The 17,711-nt window shown below is 55.5% G+C and overlaps 1 protein-coding gene across 1 annotated transcript; it reads left to right on the forward strand.

Annotated features, from left to right (window-relative positions):
• Positions 1-561: 561 nt before the first annotated feature.
• CIART (circadian associated repressor of transcription) lies at positions 562-14,352 on the forward strand. The gene is made up of 6 exons (XM_077319446.1): positions 562-696; positions 5,490-6,087; positions 7,731-7,806; positions 10,749-10,827; positions 12,217-12,343; positions 13,442-14,352. Exons 2-6 carry the CDS (start codon positions 5,503-5,505, stop codon positions 14,006-14,008), a joined length of 1,434 nt encoding a protein of 477 aa, XP_077175561.1. The 5' UTR covers positions 562-696; positions 5,490-5,502; the 3' UTR covers positions 14,009-14,352.
• Positions 14,353-17,711: the final 3,359 nt, after the last annotated feature.

The following is a 17,711-nucleotide window of genomic DNA, read 5'->3' on the forward strand; positions in this document are numbered from 1 at the left end:
GGTCTTTAAAGTGCTGCTGGACTCTGATTTTATTGTGCTGCTTCAGACCAACACGGCGACCCATTTGTATCATCAATCCTCTTAGAATCCTACAATCGGGAGGGACTCCCAGGGCCATCCAGTCCAGCCCCCTGCACGATGCCGGAACTCACAACTACCTGCCCGCCCGTAGTGATCCCAATTGATCCCCCGGTGGAAATCCACCTCCCAATTCGCTGGGTGTGCCAGGAAGGGCCACAAGAGCCACACTCAGGCGCCCTCCCTGCCTGCCTGGGTTCCCCAAGGACAATATTATAAATTTACTAATAATAGTAATAACAATAATAATAACGATGCCGATGCCTTTGCCCAGGCCCCTCCCTCCCTCTGTCTCCTCCGCATTCACGGGGCGGGCCACTTGCCCGGCGGCCACATGTAGCAGCCTGCGCCCCTGGGCGGGCGGGCGGCCAATGGGCGCGCGAGGGCTCGGCGATTGGCGCGCGGGGCGGCCCCGTCGTCCAATGGGGCTCGGCCCGCGTGCGGTGGGCGGGGCCTGGGCGCACGTGCGGCGGGGCACGTGGCCGCGTGGCGCCTGCCCTGAGCCTGCCAGGAGGGAGGAGGAGGCGGAGGAGGCAGCCAGAGCGGCGCAGAGCGGGGCCGGGACGGACGCGGACACCGGCGCAGCGAGGCCAGGCAAGGCGGGCGACGGGCCGAAGGGTGAGTCGCGCAGCCCCCGGGGAGGACGCCCTGGGCGGGAGGGGGAGCTCTGCAAGAACTGCTCGGGGGGGGGACAGCTCTGCGAGGAGCGGGGAATCCCGCCCGGTTAGGAGCCCGCATTGCCGGGCCAGGCGCGCCTCCTTGGCAGGGAGCACCGGTGGGGTCCGCGCTGCTCGTGGGTCTCCCTCTTGCGCTCATGTCCTGCCTTCCCCCCCGCCGCGCTCGGCATCCTCCTCTCCCTGCGAGGTAGGCGAGGCTGAGCGGCGTGTCCCCCAGCGGGCATCCTCGGCGGAGCGGATTCGAACCTGGAGCCTCGCTCGACAGTCCGGCCGCTGCGCACTGCAGGCTCCTGGGGTCGTAGGGGGGTCCCCTCCTGCAGGCCTGGCTGGAGCCCCGTTTCTTAAGCCGCCAGCTCGACCCGCAGCCCCTAGGTTTGAATCCGCGGCCCCCGAGAGCCCAGCGGGCTGTAAGCTTGCAGGATGCCAAGCCCTTTCTCCTTCGGATACCAAAGCCGGCAGGAAATGGGATGTCTGTCCCCCAAGCTGTGCTCGTCCCCTTTAGGAGCAAGCCTGACCTCAGAGGGTGCTCGGATTGCCCCCGGCCTTCTGTTCTCTGTTTTGGGAGGACCCCCCCCCCACACACACACTAACTCTCTTTGAGATCTTCCCCGGTCAACTGCCAGACGGTCAATGACCTTGGGGATGTCTACTTGGGAGTAAGATGGGCTGAAGAGGCCAGTGGTGACCCGTGAAAGTCTCCCCTGCCTCAAATAAAATCAGAGTCCAGTGGCACCTTTAGGACCAACAAAGATTTATTCAGGGTGTGAGCTTTCGAGGGCACGCAGACTAAGAACTCCCTAAGTCACAGGGAATATATAGCAAATATTAATTCTTAATCGGTAGACTGTGTCACAGAATTAATTTCTGCTATATATCCCCACTGTCATGAAGGGAATTCATAGTCTTCCTTAGACTTGCACTCGAAAGCTCACGCCCTGAATAAATCTTTGTTGGTCTTAAAGGTGCCCCCGGACTCTTCAGACCAACACGGCTACCCATTTGAATCTACCCTGCCATAAATGTTAGACCGGAGGGCTAACTGCAGGGTAAAAAGGGCTTATTTCTTGAAGAAAACGGGGTGAGGGTGGAAGTGATGAAGATCTCTGTAAATTGGATCACACTGTTCTTGTTTCTGCAACTCTCAGCTTCGGGAAAGGAATTTAGAGGTAACTTTCCATTATTGCGTGTGAAAGCCAGAGTAGATTCAAGTGGGTCACCTTGTTGGTCTGAAGGAGCACATCAAAAATGTTCAAAATCAGAGTCCAGGAGCACCTTTAAAATCAACAAAAGATTTATTCAGGGCGTGAGCTTTCGAGGGCGTGCACTTGAAAGCTCACACCTTGAATAAATCTCTGTTGGTCTTAAAGGTGCTCTTGGACTCTGATTTTGAACAGCCAGAGTAGACCAGGTTGGCCTGAGTTTGTCAGAGCAAAGCAGGATCAGCCCTGGGTAGTCCTTGGGGGGGGGGAGCCCCCCCCCAGAAGCCCAGACACGCAATGGCCAAGCCCTTCAGTGCGTCTCTTCCGCAGAACTGGCCAGTCACGGCTAGGCTGACCTGTTCAGATCGCGGACATTGAGCAGTGTCCGGCCTGCTTCCTCTTTTGAAGGGCAGCCACCCAGATCGGGGCCTCGGTGACCCAGCTGCAATTTTTACAACACTTTCTTCTTTCATGCTCAGAAATCCTGAAGGAAAACTTCCTCAACTTTCTTACCATTGAGAAACCCCAGAAACACAAATTCAGGCATAGAGAAACTCCTGGAGTGCCGCACTTGTGCAGAATACGGCTGGGACACATGGCTGTGCATCTAGTCGCTCGCCTGTCCATCTATCTCTATTTTGATCCACTCCCGACTCATCCGTGGAATCATAGGAGTTGGGACCTCCTGGGTCCTCTAGTCCAACCCCCTGCAATATGCAGGACACTCACAACCCTCTCGCTCCTCCACTGTCACCTGCCACCCCCTTGAACCTTCATAGAATCCTGAACTTTTGGGAGAATTCAGCGCAGACACTCTATGGCAGTATAGCTGTTAATTTTAAATGTACGTAGGTTTACCTGCTGCAGTGGTGTATTTTGCATTTTTTGTGCGCCACCCTGAGCCAGCTTGCTTGCAGGGTAGTCTAAGAAGCCAGTAAACTAAACCTAGCTTTGTACACCCCCCCCCCCGCCCCCCTCTTCCCACCCCCTCCAGGCCCATCATGGGCTGTCTTGGGAGGGGGGTGGGTTGACATGACCATATATGGTCATGTTTAATACATTGGGAAGCCCTTACAGAGCTGTCAGGAAACCCCACAAAAGTTTGGTTGAGAAAGTCTGTTTTAAAGAAATAAAATTTGATTCCATTGAGCTGGAGGTGGACATATCCCAGGGCGAGGTGTCAGGGACAGAGGCCCAGTTTCTTGGGGGTGGAGGAAACTGGGTTTGGGATGCGCCCCTTCCAGAGCGTGGCGTGGGCCTTCCTCAGGTAGGGAAGGGCTTCCTGTCCTGCCGATTAATGCATATCATGCTCTAGATCGACCGGGAGATGAAGGAAGGATGAAGGGCGGTGGGGGGATTGTGTAAGGGATGCCAGCTGATTGTAGAAGATTTGGGAGTCCCCACCTTGTGGCTCTTGGGCCCAGGTGTGCACCAGGCAGGGTTGCAGGTGTGTGCATACAACAGTCCGCCAGGTGGATTCCAGGGGTGGAAATTGATGTGTGGGAGTGCGGGCAAGCACCTACTTGTCTCTCGTACGGGTTTCGTGGAAGTCACAAGCACCTGAACGATGTAATAGCCCTGGCAAGTTGGACACAATGCGTGTGCGTGCACGCAGGTGAATACGGGGTACGGCGAGACTCGTGAATGGGTGTGTAGGCAGCATGTGACTCCCTCCTCTGCGGGCGCAGACAAAGTGTGCGGCCGGCTGCCGTGAGGTATGAAGTCCCAGGCTTGTGCCATGGAGCCATGTGCTCCGAATTCCTGGCCCCTTGCAACCTTGCTCGTGATTTGTGTGCCAGAGATCGAACCTGGGACCTTCTGGGTGCCAAGCAGAGGCTCTGCCACTGAGCCAGGGTCTCAGGGCAAGGTCTTTACCATCCCCTCCTGCCTGGTCCTTTTAGCTGGATTTGCCAGAGATTGAACCTGGGACTTTCTGGGTGCCAAGCAGAGGCTCTGCCACTGAGCCAGGGTCTCAGGGCAAGGTCTTTACCATCCCCTCCTGCCTGGTCCTTTTAGCTGGATTTGCCAGAGATTGAACCTGGGACTTTCTGGGTGCCAAGCAGAGGCTCTGCCCCTCGGCCATGGCCAAGTCCCCGAGGAGCCTGAAAGGGCAGAGAGGTGTTGGAAGGAGGCAGAGGAAAAGGTTGCTGTCTCCCCACACAGGTGAATCTTCAGTGTCCAGTGCCTGATCCGATTCAACCTGCGCATCTCAGTATTTCTGTCTAAGATTCTGTGGTTCTGAAACGGCAGTTTCCAAGTGGAGAAGATCACTAGATCAAGTGATTTATGTCTTCTTCTCCATCTTTCCCCCCGTGACTCAAGAGGGATTTCACGGAACAAGCCAGTACGTTCAGGGTGGAATGGTTAGACAGTGAAGGAAGAGCAAATGGAGCCTCCATGTACAAGGGGAGTATATCCGAGTTCCACAAGTTAGGGACAGGCAACAGGGAAAACCAGCCCATCACCACCTGCTTCCTGCAACCCATGATCAGATCCAGCAAGGCAGGGTTTCTCCCTTGCCCTCTGGCATGAAAGGTGATCAGCTGCCGCCGCCAGATCCTGGTGCTGACTCAGTGTCTTGTGAACCGGTTACATCACACCGTGCTTGTGAGTCTGTTCTGCTGGCTGTGGCCCTCAAGCCGGGGTCGCCCTCGTGGAGGGTGACGAGTGAGCGTGCGGGGGCTGGATCCCTCTCAAACCCTGCAGCGGGAGGTCTGTGCCCCTCTCTTTCGCCCCTTGGGTCTGCGGAAAGAGTTGATTTTGGGAATCATTCGCACCGTACTGGGATTGCGGCAAAGGTGGTCATCGGAGAGTGACATGTCTTTGATGGGTTTATTCATTTCGTGATTGGGCAGGTAAAGTTATGATGACAGTTCGTAGTGTCAAATGAGGCCCAAGGTAGGGTCATGAGATCCCAGGAGCCAGGGAGAGGGCGGGAAACACTGTTCCACACTGAGATATTTGCTTATGTAAGCGTCAGTTATGTAAAGGTGATAAACCTGTTGAAGTGAGGCAGAGTCCAGGAGCACCTGAAAGACTTTACAAAATTTGTGCCGGGGAAGGAGCTCTTGTGAGTCACGGCTCACTTCTTCAGAGACCAAGGAGCTTGAAGACGGGAGCCCTGAGACTCCTGAAAGCTCCTCCCCTGCCCCCAAATTTCGGTTATTCTTGAAGGAGCGCCTGGACTCTGGCTCTCTTCTTCCCATCTGGATCAACCTGCAGAAGTGTGATTTTATAAATCGACTGCGATTTTATAGACCAGGGGTAGTCAAACTGCGGCCCTCCAGATGTCCATGGACTACAATTCCCAGGAGCCCCCTGCCAGCATTCGCTGGCAGCGGGCTCCTGGGAATTGTAGTCCATGGACATCTGGAGGGCCGCAGTTTGACTAACCCTGTTCTAGACGGTGTACGTGCCGTGGACCTCCCTGACGCTGCTTGTGCTGGGAAGAGCAGTTTATTAAACCCCCAAAATAAATAGCCAGTTCTTAAGTCAATTTTGCTCCCTCTCTCTCCCCCCCCCCCCCTCTGTGCAGCCTGCGAATCTTTATGGCCAGCATGGATTCCTCCACCAGCATCTCCTCGCGGGAGTCTCTCTATTCCATCGACAGCACGTCCAGCGAGGACGACGAGGAGCCCTGTGCCAACTTTGAGGTCTTCCTTTCGGACAGCAGCAGTGATGCCGAGAAGGCGGCGGGTCCCTTGAGGGGCCAGCAGGACATCTACTCGGACGGACAGAACTTCCGGTACACCCTGAAATCCAAGCGGACTCTTCCGGCCTTGCTTGGCCCCGGCCGCGAGCGCCAGGCCCGGAAGCCGCTTGGCTTGTTGACTCCAGCCCGGCTGCGGCCTGCCGGTCACTGCTGCCGTTACCCCACGGCGCTGGACAAGGCCTACGGTGGCCGCCTGAGGGAGGCAGACGGGGGTTTGCCCATGATGGCGGCCGGCCAGGGGAGGGCGGAGAGCAGAGGCCGCAAACGGGCCGGCAGCGCTGTGGGAGGGGACCCGGCCCTGGGACATGCAGCGCAGCCCCCCTTGGCGGGGATCAAAAGGCATCGGAGCAAGGAGCTGGCAGCCGGCGCGGATCCGTGCCCTCTTGGCTGGACTGCAGGAGATCAACTGTTTGCACAAAAGGTTAGTTGGCCAGAGCCTTCTGTTTCGGTTTTTAGCCCTGGTAATTAGGGCTGAGGGCGGTTAACAATGTAAATATAAAACCGAAATACAAATAGTCTGTAAAGCAATATAATATGCTTGCAGCAGCATACTAGAGTACAGGGGTGGCCAAACTGCGGCTCTCCAGATGTCCATGCATGCTGGCAGGGGCTCATGGGAATTGTAGTCCATGGATATCTGGAGAGGCGCACTTTGGCCGCTCCTGCTAGTACGTTATTAGAGAACTCTATGGCATGGTTTCCAGATTGAAGTGTCAGAAATTTTGAATCTGCATGGGATTAACAACTTGTTTTAGAGGGGTGGGGGACTTCAGTGGAAATCCTGGCTAAATTTGAAATCTACCCGATGTGGAAGTTCCCCATCAACCCTAAATTCAGTTCACTCTTTTAAAAACATGAAATGCATTGGTTATACCAGGACGCACACGTCGTTCGGCATGTTACGTTTTCATTTTCTGTATAAGAAATTGGACATCCGCCCGATGCAAACTTCCATAGTGCCAGAGGACGCATATCATAGTTTTTTGGCAAGGAACGTAATTCCGCGAAGGCAGAAAACACTGAACAAAAGCGTCTTATCCGAACTCTCTCATTGCTTTGCATTGTGTAGGGCTGTCAGCAGACTTACATGCGAAGTTAAAATTTATAACTCTGAGAGGCGCGTCGGCCAGCAGAGTTTTAAATGGCCAGCCCCTCCAGGCCGCTTTGGGGGAGGGGGACGAATCAGCCTGCCCAAGTAAGGGTAGAATGGCGTTTTTTAAATTTAAAAACTTTTTATTTCCTCTTTGCTTAGAGCTGGAAACTGCAGGCACAGGGTGGGGGGGGGGCTCTCCTCACCTGCCATTTTGACCCCCCTTCCATGCCAGGGTAGCATTGAAGGGGCTCTCATGGGAACCCTGTTGTAGAGAAGACCCCCGGCCTGGGGGTGAGGGAGAGGCGCCCATGTTTAGGGTTTGGTGGTCGTGGACTATTAAACTGCTTTAATGCGGGTTGATGGCTCTGGGCAATGTTGTGTGCTCTCGTTTATACTGAATCTCACAGCAAAATGTGGAGTCGGTTTGCTTGAACAGTGAAGGGCATTCTGAGTGACCGGAAAGAGATTCCTTATAAACCAGGCAGCAGGTTTTAAATTTGACATTGAACTCTTGCCTGTAACTAAAAAACAATGTATTTTTGTTGGGTGTTTACCCTGTCCTTTAGCTCCTAAGCAGACCCGAAGGTGAATCACGGGTCTTAGAAAACAAACTCCTTAAGCATTTAAAGTATCCTAAAGCTATGGAGGATCACCCTAAAATACTCCCTCCCAGGACCTTTCCCCAAGGGCAAGGATCACAGAGTAGGAAGGGACCTCTTGGGTCATCTAGTCCAACCGCCTGCACTGTGCAGGACACTCACATCCCAACCGCTCCTCCACTGTCACCTGCCACCCCCTTGAACCTTCCCAGAATCAGCCTCTCCGTCAGATGGCTCTCCAGCCTCTGTTTAAAAGCCTCCAATTCTAGATCATCCTAGAAGAGCTTATTGTAGTTCAAATGTATTTTTCTTTAAAAAGGTAAATTATTTGATCGCAGGGCCTAATTTCTCTCCTTTGTCTCGTCCTGGCAGTGCCGGGAACTTCAAGGCTTCATCCTTCCTCTCCGGGAGCTTCTGGGCCGGCTGAAGACGGGCCGCTTCGACAGAGGTGAGAACTAACCCAGGGCTTGTTCAGTGTGTGTGTGTGTGTGTGTGGGGGGAATCATTTGTGGTGAACCTGCAGGATTGAACCCAGCGACCTTTTAAGGGGCAGTCAGGTATGGGATCAGTAGCGTCTTATTGTCAGGATGTGGTTTGGGGGGGGGGGGGGATCCCTCCCAGGATACAGAATGGGTAGAACAGAAAGCCAGAGGTTGGCCATTTGACATAATTTTGGGCCAGCTTTTAAGATGAGTCAAGACCGGTAGAAGGAAGGGGGGAACTGAGTGAAGTTCCTAAGATCACGCCGATTTTGGAGAGAGCGGAGAAGAGAAATGTTTCTCCCTTTCCCAAAAGATTGGAACCCGAGAGCATCCCATGCAGCTGATGGGCAGTAGGTTCAGGATGGGCTAAAGGGAATACCACTTTACGCAGGGAGTGATTCAAATGTGGAATTTGCTGCCAGAGTTTCTGGGAGCCCCAGGCTTGAATCCCTGCCACGGAAGCTTCCTGAGCCGCTGACACAATCTCAGCCTAAACTCTCACAGAGAGCCTCGAGTCCAGCTGCACCATAAGAGACCGACAAGATTCTGGGGGAGCTTGCAAGAGAGCCCCCTCCCTCCATCAGGGCTGCTAAGAGGATGAAAAGGAGGGGAGCATAATTGTTGGCTGGGGGGCTGGAGGTCCCCGGTGCCAAGGGAGACACCCCCCAATCCCCTTTCAGCCCTCCCCTCCCCTCAGGAGCAGGCGGTGACCCATCTGGAGGGGGCTCTGACTGGAGCAGTCCCAGTTTGCTTTGGGACTCATTTCAGCTGCGGCCGCCCAGCTGCAGGGACCTGCGGCAGGCAGGCAGTTGGCGTAAGAGTTTTTGTCCCAAGGGGGAGAGTTGCATAAGGCCCTGCAAGAGACGGCCCCTCCCTCTCCCTCAGCCGCCTTGTGCTCTGACCTCTCCGGCCTGCTTTTCCTGGAACTGGGGGGAGGCTTTCTCCTGGTCGTCTCCCCCCCCCCCTTTCAGAGCCTTGTCTATAATATGACACAGGTCCCTTAAAGAGGACAGGAATTGCTTCAGGGGTGTGTGTTGCTGGCTTACGGCCCCATCCTTCATCCCAGTGCATGGTCCATGAACCTTGTCCAGTGCATTTGGGGGGGGGGGGGCGCTGCTTGGTTTTTCTAGGCTCTTCCTCCTTGCAAATCAGGGCTGGCAGGGAGAGAGTCCAGAATAAAGACGTGAAAGGACGCACGCGTAGGCCGGGAGGGCTGGGTGGAGTTTTCGGCCATTTATAATGATGCCGTGGAGGGTGAGGACCTGTCTGCTTATGGGGGGGGGGCACTGGAGCCGGGCATGCTCCACGAGGGTGAGACCTTTGGGCCTTGTGATAGTTTGGCCCACGTGATCTGAGATCCTGGGTGTAACGTGCTGTCTACAGCAGGGGTAGTCAACCTGTGGTCCTCCAGATGTCCATGGACTACAATTCCCATGAGCCCCTGCCAGCAAACGCTGGCAGGGGCTCATGGGAATTGTAGTCCATGGACATCTGGAGGACCACAGGTTGACTACCCCAGATCTACAGGGTGGCCCTGATCCTCAGAAGCAAGCTGAGTTTGGGTGGACGTGCCTCAGAGTGCAGGCCACAGTTCCCCACCAGAGCGCTCGTTGTGGTGTTTCCTTGCGTTGGGGTTGTGCGGCACAATCCTCCTTCCTTCCCATGCAGAGCTCGGGAGCCATTCAGATCGCTGTCAGTGTGCACAGCTTGCGGTCCACTCTTCCTTTCTGCCTGGGCCGTGCTCATTCACACAGGGGGCGTGTGTGCAGTCATGCGCTCCTCCTCTCCTCCCCCCCCCCTCCCACGCACGTGTCCAGCTGCCTGCTCGGGGACACGCCCTCGGCTGGCCTCCGTCTGCAAGCGGCTGACTCAGCCCCAGCTGCTCTCCTCAAGGAAGGCTTGCGTCATGCTCCCGCCCTGCCGAAATGTGCAGCAGCCAGGGCCGAGAATCCCAGCTCCCTTTGTGTGTGTGGGTGGGGGGGGGGCAGTGGGTGCCCCTCCAGGACAGCCGACTGCCTGAGAAAATCAGAGCGGTGGGCAACTCAGCCAAGAGATTAAATAGCTTGGCCACAGGTTTAAGGTTTCTGAGCCCCGTTGGCTCAGACAAAAAAGGGCTTAGACCCCCTTGCAGGGAAATGGGGTGATGTTGAAGGAATGGGTTAAACAAAACCTCCTTGTGCTCAGGCAGTCTATCTGGGGAGGAGGAATCCTTTAACGTGCCAGGAAAGCTGCTGGTGACCAGAGTTACGTGCGAAGCTGCCTTCTACTGAATCAGTCTTGTCTGTCCAGATTGTCAGTGGCTCTCCAGGGTCACTGGAGGCCCAAAGCACAGGACTAGCTCAGCTGCAGCTCTCTCCAGTGGAGGGGGGGCACGGAGTGTCTGAGAACTGTGCAGAGGGCTCAGATGGTGGGCTGCATAGGAAATAACCCCGTTTATCAGGGCTCACCAACATTTTTTAGGGCATCTTTGGCACAGCACGATGGGCCTAGCCCCAAAATGGCTGCAGTAGGAGGTGGAGCCAGCTGCAAAATGGCTGCTGTAGGAGGAGGAGCCAGGCACCGAATGGCTGACGCAGCTCTCCTTCAGTTGCACAGCTCCTTGTGCTGTGGTGGCCACTGCTGTTTTTAAAAATGCCTGTCTATATACAATTAGGCACTTGTAGCTTCCATCTGCGGCTGCTTAAATCTGTGGCCAAGTAGATCTTAAGATATCCAATCAAAGCCCACCTGCCGTATATTAACTCATGGGACTTCTTGGTTTTGAGGCTGTCCTTTGGCTGTTACAGATGTATGTGGAAGAGAGGCTAGCTTGACGTTGGGTGGGCTGCACTGGGATGAACTGGACTTGTCTCCTTTCCTGTGCTGGGAGGGGATTGTGAGCTCATCTGCTTGGTTTTCTTCTCTCCAGGGCTCAGCACTTTCCAGCAGAGCGTGGCCATGGACCGGATCCAGCGGATAATCGGCGTCCTTCAGAAGCCGGGAATGGGGTGAGTCTCACTGCAGAGGCCGGCGGGGGAAGCCTTCAGCCCTAAACAAAAAGCCCCCCGTTTCCAGAGTAGTTGGCAGAGGGGGGGATGTCTAGGCACCTCCGTTTGCTGGGCAGAGTAGCTCTCCTGCCCCGGCTTGAGGGTTGCCGATGTCCAGTTGCCTTAACTCGGTTCCCCCTGAGAAAAGGGCTGCTGGGTGCGTGTGACCCTCCTAAGGTGCCTCTCTAGCAGGAACTTCCCGACCTGAATTCGCAAACCCACACTGGGCTTTGTTGCTGGTTTTGTAACCAAAGGTGTCTCGCCTGTAAGGTAGGACAGGGATCCAAGTAGGATTGCACGCTCCGGCACAGTTTGGCTGCTTCGGCAATCACCGAAGCCGGAGGCAGAAAGTGCCGTGGTGCAGAGAGGAGGGTCGCCGGCCACTGCCTCCGGCTTCGGTGATCGTGGAGCACAACCTGAGACCTTTCTCTTCCTGACTCCAGCCAGCCTTTCAGACTTACTTCGTGTTTGCAGACATTTGCAGACAACATTTGTGGCAGGGGAGGAGCTATTGCTTGAGCTCTCCGCCTGCCAGAAATTCTGTGCAGAAATTATTATATCATGATTATATAAAGCCCCAGGGAGACCCGCTGACTAGGACGGGCTGCTTGGCAGCTGCCTCTCCGGAGCGCTGCTGAAACCGGCCGTCCCCTCGAGAGCGGGGCCAGAAAGGCAGCCCACCGTCTGCTCGGGGGCAGAAATTCTGCCCCCGGTATTGCAGGAGAGCAAACAGCAGCTGGATGCGCCATGCAAATGAAGGCAGCTCTGCAGGCAAGGCAGAGACTTTTGCAATGGCTGTAGCAACCAGTGTATCCCAGAAGATTGCAGCAGCAGAAGACCCTCCTCAGTGGAACAGGCCACACTCTGGAAGGGGAAAGGGAAAGGGAACTGCTGGGCACAGGGGGCGAGGTGTTGGGCCCTCAGGCTGTGTGCTGCCCAGGGTGACTCTGCAAGGTCTCCTATCCTCCCCCCTCCCAGCTTGTGTTCCTCTGTCATTGGAGTGAGACTGATTGTTCTTGGGCAAGATCCCCAGTATTTATCTTTTCATGTCTCTGTGTCCATGTGAGTCCGGGAGAAAGAGTTCCTTTTTATGTGGCCCTAAGGAGCCCTGCTCTGTCTCACCCAGGGGCCAGCCAGTTCCTCTGGAGGGCCCTCAACAGGCAGGGAGGTCGAGGTCTTCCCCTGATATTGCTTCCTGGCACTGGGGTTCAGGGGTTAACTGCCTCTGAACATGGAGGTTCCCTAGTAGCCTAGAGCTCTATTTGGTGACGCTGCCCGTTCCCCTGCTGAAGCTGCCTGTGCCGTCGACCACCCCCTCTCACTGTTCCTCGCTTGTCTCTTTTCTCCCAGGGAGCGCTACCTGAGCACCTTGTTGCAGGTAGAAAGGATGCTGAAAGTTTGGTTCCCTCACGTCGCCTTGAAGAGCTCGCGGACTGACTGCGGCCCTGCGCTGAACAAGGCCTCCGAAGCAGGAGAGGTGAGACACAAGTCCGCCCCCCTTTGCCAGCATGCTCCTGACGTCCCCATAGCTCAGGCAGCGATCCAGGAAACCTCTTTCTTGAACCATTTCACTGCGGGGGGGGGGGAGGGGGGGAGTGACATGTGACTGAATGCATATCTATCCCAAGATTTAGAAAAGATACCTGCAGGTATAAGGCTGGTGGTAATTGGAACCCTTCCAAGCCGATATTCTTGTATTTCACATTTCAGGAGTTGTTGGAGGTTTTATGTGGAGGGTCAGTGGCCCTCCTCCTAAGCTTAGGAGGCACAAATACTTAGCACTCACAACAGGGTGCGGGAGATCGAGGGGGCCCCTCCACAACCCCATAACTAACACCTGAGAACAACATTGAATTGTGTTAAGTTAGATCTGCACCCTGCAGATCTCTGAGCCCCGAGGCCCTTGGGGGGGAGGTAACGGGAAGATCTGAGGGGTTTTTACTTTCTCGCTGCTGGAGCCTGCTGTTAGCTATTGCTTATGTACTGGGGGTTTACTATTTTTGAAAGCAGCAACTAAAAAAATCTAATGAAATAAACAGGCATGCTCCTTGAGAGCCAGCTTGGCATAGTGGTTAAGAGCGGCAGCCTCTACTCTGGAGATCGGGTTCAGTTTCCCTCTTCTTTTCCACATGCAGCCTGCTGGGTGACTCTGTGGGCCAGTCACAGTTCTCTCAGAGCTCTCTCGGCCCCTCCTACCTCACAGGGTGTCTTTTTGTGGGGAGAGGAAGAGACGGCAGTTGTAAGCTGCTTGGAGACTCCTCCGGGTAGTGAAAAGCAGGGTTCAAGAAACCAGCTCCCCCCCCCCTTCTTGTATGTAAGGATCTAAGTAGAGCGTCTGAGTTTTGGGTAGCAGTGTGTTTGTGAGTGGGTCAGAGGGGGAGAAGCAAGCTGGCTTGAGCAGACTGGGCCGTCCCTTTTGGGGTGGGTGCCTTGTTTGGAATTAGGACCTCCAAGGCCCCTCTGATGTCCTGTTTTGTGAGAAACGCAGGGCCCTGACGGTCGTCATCCCTGAGAAGCCAAATAGTCTGACTCCCTGCGTGTTCTGACGGCGCCCTCTTCTTTGCCTCCTCTCTAGAAATCTCTGACAGCAGAGCCTGTCCCGCCCAGGAAGGCTGCCCCTAGGCACGACCGCGCACAGAGCCCGCCCACAGAAGAGCTCCACCAGACGCATCTCACGGACTCCCCCAGTGGGAAAGCCGGAACATGGTGGGGGGAGCAGGGCCCCGGGCTGGCGGACTGGCCCACCATGAACTTGACCTGGATTCACACGTCGCCGATTTCGAACCCCCCCTTGGGCCATGTGAACTCGGCCTTTGGGCAGGCCCTGCTTGGCCAGGCTCCCCCGAGCGCCTACGGGATCGTCCTCTTCCTCCACAACGGCCTGGCCACCCCGGAGTCCTGTGACCGCTCCACTTCGGTGACCCCTGCCCTCCCTTCCCCCGCCTGTTTCCATTCGAGCCAGACGCTGGCGTGCTCCGGGGAGCTTCCGCGGTGCCAGAGTCTTCCCGGTGCCATGCCAGGGGGCAGCGGCCTTCCACACGGCTCCCTGGCCGCCCACTCCAAGTCTCTGCCGTGCCTGCCGACATCGGGGCAGAAACTGACCGTGAGCAGCGAGAGGCCGGAGCGTCGGAGTGACTCCTGAGAACGCCGTTTGCTGGAGCGCGTGAATGTTTCTTTTTTTACTGGGGTTCCCACTTCATTTTTTCCCTTCCGCCCTCTTTTTTTAACTTAAAATCTGATTGTGCATTTGACGGGGACGGCTCTGCCCTCCAAGGGTAAAGAGCCGGTTTGAATAAAAACGGCCCAGCGATGGCTGCCAGAAGCAAAATGTGTTGGATCGTTTGTTTTTGCTTTCCTGGATTTGGTTTTTAAGACTGAACACTTTACGGGTTTTTAACAAATTATTTATTTAAATTGTTTTTGATATTTACTTATTTAATATTCAATATGTAATAGAAATCACTCAAATTAAATTTAATATTTAAACTGGTCTTAGGCTGTTTTTCTAGAACCGTAGAATAACAGAGTGGGAAGGGACCTCTTGGGTCATCTAGTCCAACCCCCTGCACTATGCAGGACACTCACAACCCTCTCGCTCATCCACTGTCACTGAGCAGGGTGGCTCTGGGGGCTGCTTGGTGGTGGGGGGCAGTTTCGAGTGGAGCCAAGGCAATAAATGGTTTGGCCAACCCTCTGGTGGACGAACAGGAGCATCTGCTGCAGCTGGGTGATAGCTTTGAGCAGCGCCCCAAATTCTTCCACACCATCTGTTGTGAGTCACCTGGAGGGAGGCAGCCCCCCAGCCCCTGGAATTACATACAACCGCCAAGCAAGAGAGAAGATGGATGCTCGGGAGGGTGGACTCTCTGGCCTAGCACCACACTGAGGACCCTGTCCTCCCCAGATTCACCCCCAACTCTCCAGGGGTCTCCCAAGCTGGATCTGGCACCCATGCCCCCTCAAGGCCAGGGGAGCCAGAGCCGGGGACATGGTCCGATGTGGCAGCAAACGTGTTTCAGATTGTAGTCATCCCTGCCACCCAACTGGGTCCATCTTTTGGCTTGCTCTCATTGTCCTGATGGACAAGCAGTGTTTGTCAGTAAGTCCCGTGGATGTCCAGCATTCCACAGAGAGAGTCGCAAGGTAGTTTTGTTCAGCATCCCTGCTATTCTGGTTCACAATTTACATTGGAGAAAGCTGCAATCTTCCAGGACATTCTGTGAGGCTGTGTCAAGTCATGGTTAAGAGCTGTGGCCTATAATCTGGTGCACCAGGTTCGAATCCCCACTTCACCACAGGAAGCCTTCTGGGTAGTTTGAGCCAATCCCAGTTCTCTCAGAGCTCTCTCAGCATCGCATGACTCACAAGGTACCTGTAGTGAGGTGAGGAAGGGAGGAAGACTGTAAGCTGTTTTGAGACTGTATGGTAGAGAAATGCAGGGTAGGAAAAAACCCTGTTTTTGTTCTATTACTGACCTAAAAGTGGCAGTCCTGAAACAAACTGCGAGGGGAGATTACAATGTGAGATTGCTGAACTGGAATTCATTCACAAATTCAGGACCGTGTAGGGGCACAGGATTCTTATCTCACTACAGATACGAACTTTCTGCCAGTAAGTATTTCTAATCAAGATTATTGCACTTTGCATTGAGGCGTTGTGTCCTCATTCACCCCACCTTCTAGCCGGGATATAAGGATCACCATTCCTACTTTGACTCTTGAATACTCCGATCCCCCAAAATATTGTTGGCGTCTAATGTGTTCCTTGACTCCAACATAGCCATCCATGTGATCAAGTTATCTATGAATAATAGAATCCTAGAGTGGGAAGGGGCCATGCAGGCCATCTAGTCCCACCCCTTGTTCAGTGCAGGATCAGCCTCAAGCACCCAGGAGAAGGATCTGTCCAGCCGCTGCTTGAAGACAGCCAGTGAGGGGGAGCTCCCCACCTCCCTAGGCAGCCCCTTCCACTGCTGAACTAGACTCCTAGAATCCTAGAGTGGGAAGGGGCCATGCAGGCCATCCAGTCCCACCCCCTGCTCAGTGCAGGATCAGCCTCAAGCACCCAGGAGAAGGATCTGTCCAGCCGCTGCTTGAAGACGGCCAGTGAGGGGGAGCTCCCCACCTCCTTAGGCAGCCCCTTCCACTGCTGAACTGGACTCCTAGAATCCCAGAGTGGGAAGGGGCCATGAGGCCATCTAGTCCCACCCCCTGCTCAGTGCAGGATCAGCCTGAAACATCCTGGAGAAGGATCTGTCCAGTTGATGCTTGAAGACGGCCAGTGAGGGGGAGCTCCCCACCTCCTCAGGCAGCCAATTCCATGGCTGAACTAGACTCCTAGAATCCTAGAGTGGGAAGGGGCCATGCAGGCCATCTAGTCCCACCCCCTGCTCAGTGCAGGATCAGCCTCAAGCATCCAGGAGAAGGATCTGTCCAGCCGCTGCCTGAAGACGGCCAGTGAGGGGGAACTCCTCACCTCCTTAGGCAGGCTGCTGAACTAGACTCAAAGAATCCTAGAGTGGGAAGGGGCCATGCAGGCCATCCAGTCCCACCCTCTGCTCAGTGCAGGGTCAGCCTCAAGCATCCAGGAGAAGGATCTGTCCAGCCGCTGCCTGAAGACGGCCAGTGAGGGGGAGCTCCCCACCTCCTCAGGCAGCCCCTTCCCCTGCTGAACTAGACTCCTAGAATCCCAGAGTGGGAAGGGGCCATGTAGGCCATCTAGTCCCACCCCCTGCTCAGTGCAGGATCAGCCTCCAGCATCCAGGAGAAGGATCTGTCCAGCCGCTGCCTGAAGACGGCCAGTGAGGGGGAGCTCCCCACCTCCTCAGGCAGCCCCTTCCCCTGCTGAACTAGACTCCTAGAATCCCAGAGTGGGAAGGGGCCATGCAGGCCATCTAGTCCCACCCCCTGCTCAGTGCAGGGTCAGCCTCAAGCATCCAGGAGAAGGATCTGTCCAGTTGATGCTTGAAGACGGCCAGTGAGGGGGAGCTCCCCACCTCCTCAGGCAGCCAATTCCATGGCTGAACTAGACTCCTAGAATCCTAGAGTGGGAAGGGGCCATGCAGGCCATCTAGTCCCACCCCCTGCTCAGTGCAGGATCAGCCTCAAGCATCCAGGAGAAGGATCTGTCCAGCCGCTGCCTGAAGACGGCCAGTGAGGGGGAACTCCTCACCTCCTTAGGCAGGCTGCTGAACTAGACTCAAAGAATCCTAGAGTGGGAAGGGGCCATGCAGGCCATCCAGTCCCACCCTCTGCTCAGTGCAGGGTCAGCCTCAAGCATCCAGGAGAAGGATCTGTCCAGCCGCTGCCTGAAGACGGCCAGTGAGGGGGAGCTCCCCACCTCCTCAGGCAGCCCCTTCCCCTGCTGAACTAGACTCCTAGAATCCTAGAGTGGGAAGGGGCCATGTAGGCCATCTAGTCCCACCCCCTGCTCAGTGCAGGATCAGCCTCCAGCATCCAGGAGAAGGATCTGTCCAGCCGCTGCCTGAAGACGGCCAGTGAGGGGGAGCTCCCCACCTCCTCAGGCAGCCCCTTCCCCTGCTGAACTAGACTCCTAGAATCCCAGAGTGGGAAGGGGCCATGCAGGCCATCTAGTCCCACCCCCTGCTCAGTGCAGGGTCAGCCTCAAGCATCCAGGAGAAGGATCTGTCCAGCCGCTGCCTGAAGACGGCCAGTGAGGGGGAGCTCCCCACCTCCTCAGGCAGCCCCTTCCACGGCTGAACTAGACTCCTAGAATCCTAGAGTGGGAAGGGGCCATGGAGGCCATCTAGTCCCACCCCCTGCTCAGTGCAGGATCAGCCTCCAGCATCCAGGAGAAGGATCGGTCCAGCCGCTGCTTGAAGACGG

Source organism: Paroedura picta, chromosome 1, assembly GCF_049243985.1.
Source record: "Paroedura picta isolate Pp20150507F chromosome 1, Ppicta_v3.0, whole genome shotgun sequence".
Taxonomy (NCBI): Eukaryota; Metazoa; Chordata; class Lepidosauria; order Squamata; family Gekkonidae; genus Paroedura; species Paroedura picta.

What these genes read in the sequence shown, in the direction of transcription:
- CIART (XM_077319446.1), top strand. Translation starts at nt 5,503, where the DNA reads ATGGCCAGCATGGATTCCTCCACCAGCATCTCCTCGCGGGAGTCTCTC. An exon ending in GACGGGCCGCTTCGACAGAG is followed by an intron (nt 7,807 to 10,748) that starts GTGAGAACTAAC and finishes TCTTCTCTCCAG; the next exon opens with GGCTCAGCACTTTCCAGCAG. An exon ending in AGGCCTCCGAAGCAGGAGAG is followed by an intron (nt 12,344 to 13,441) that starts GTGAGACACAAG and finishes CCTCCTCTCTAG; the next exon opens with AAATCTCTGACAGCAGAGCC.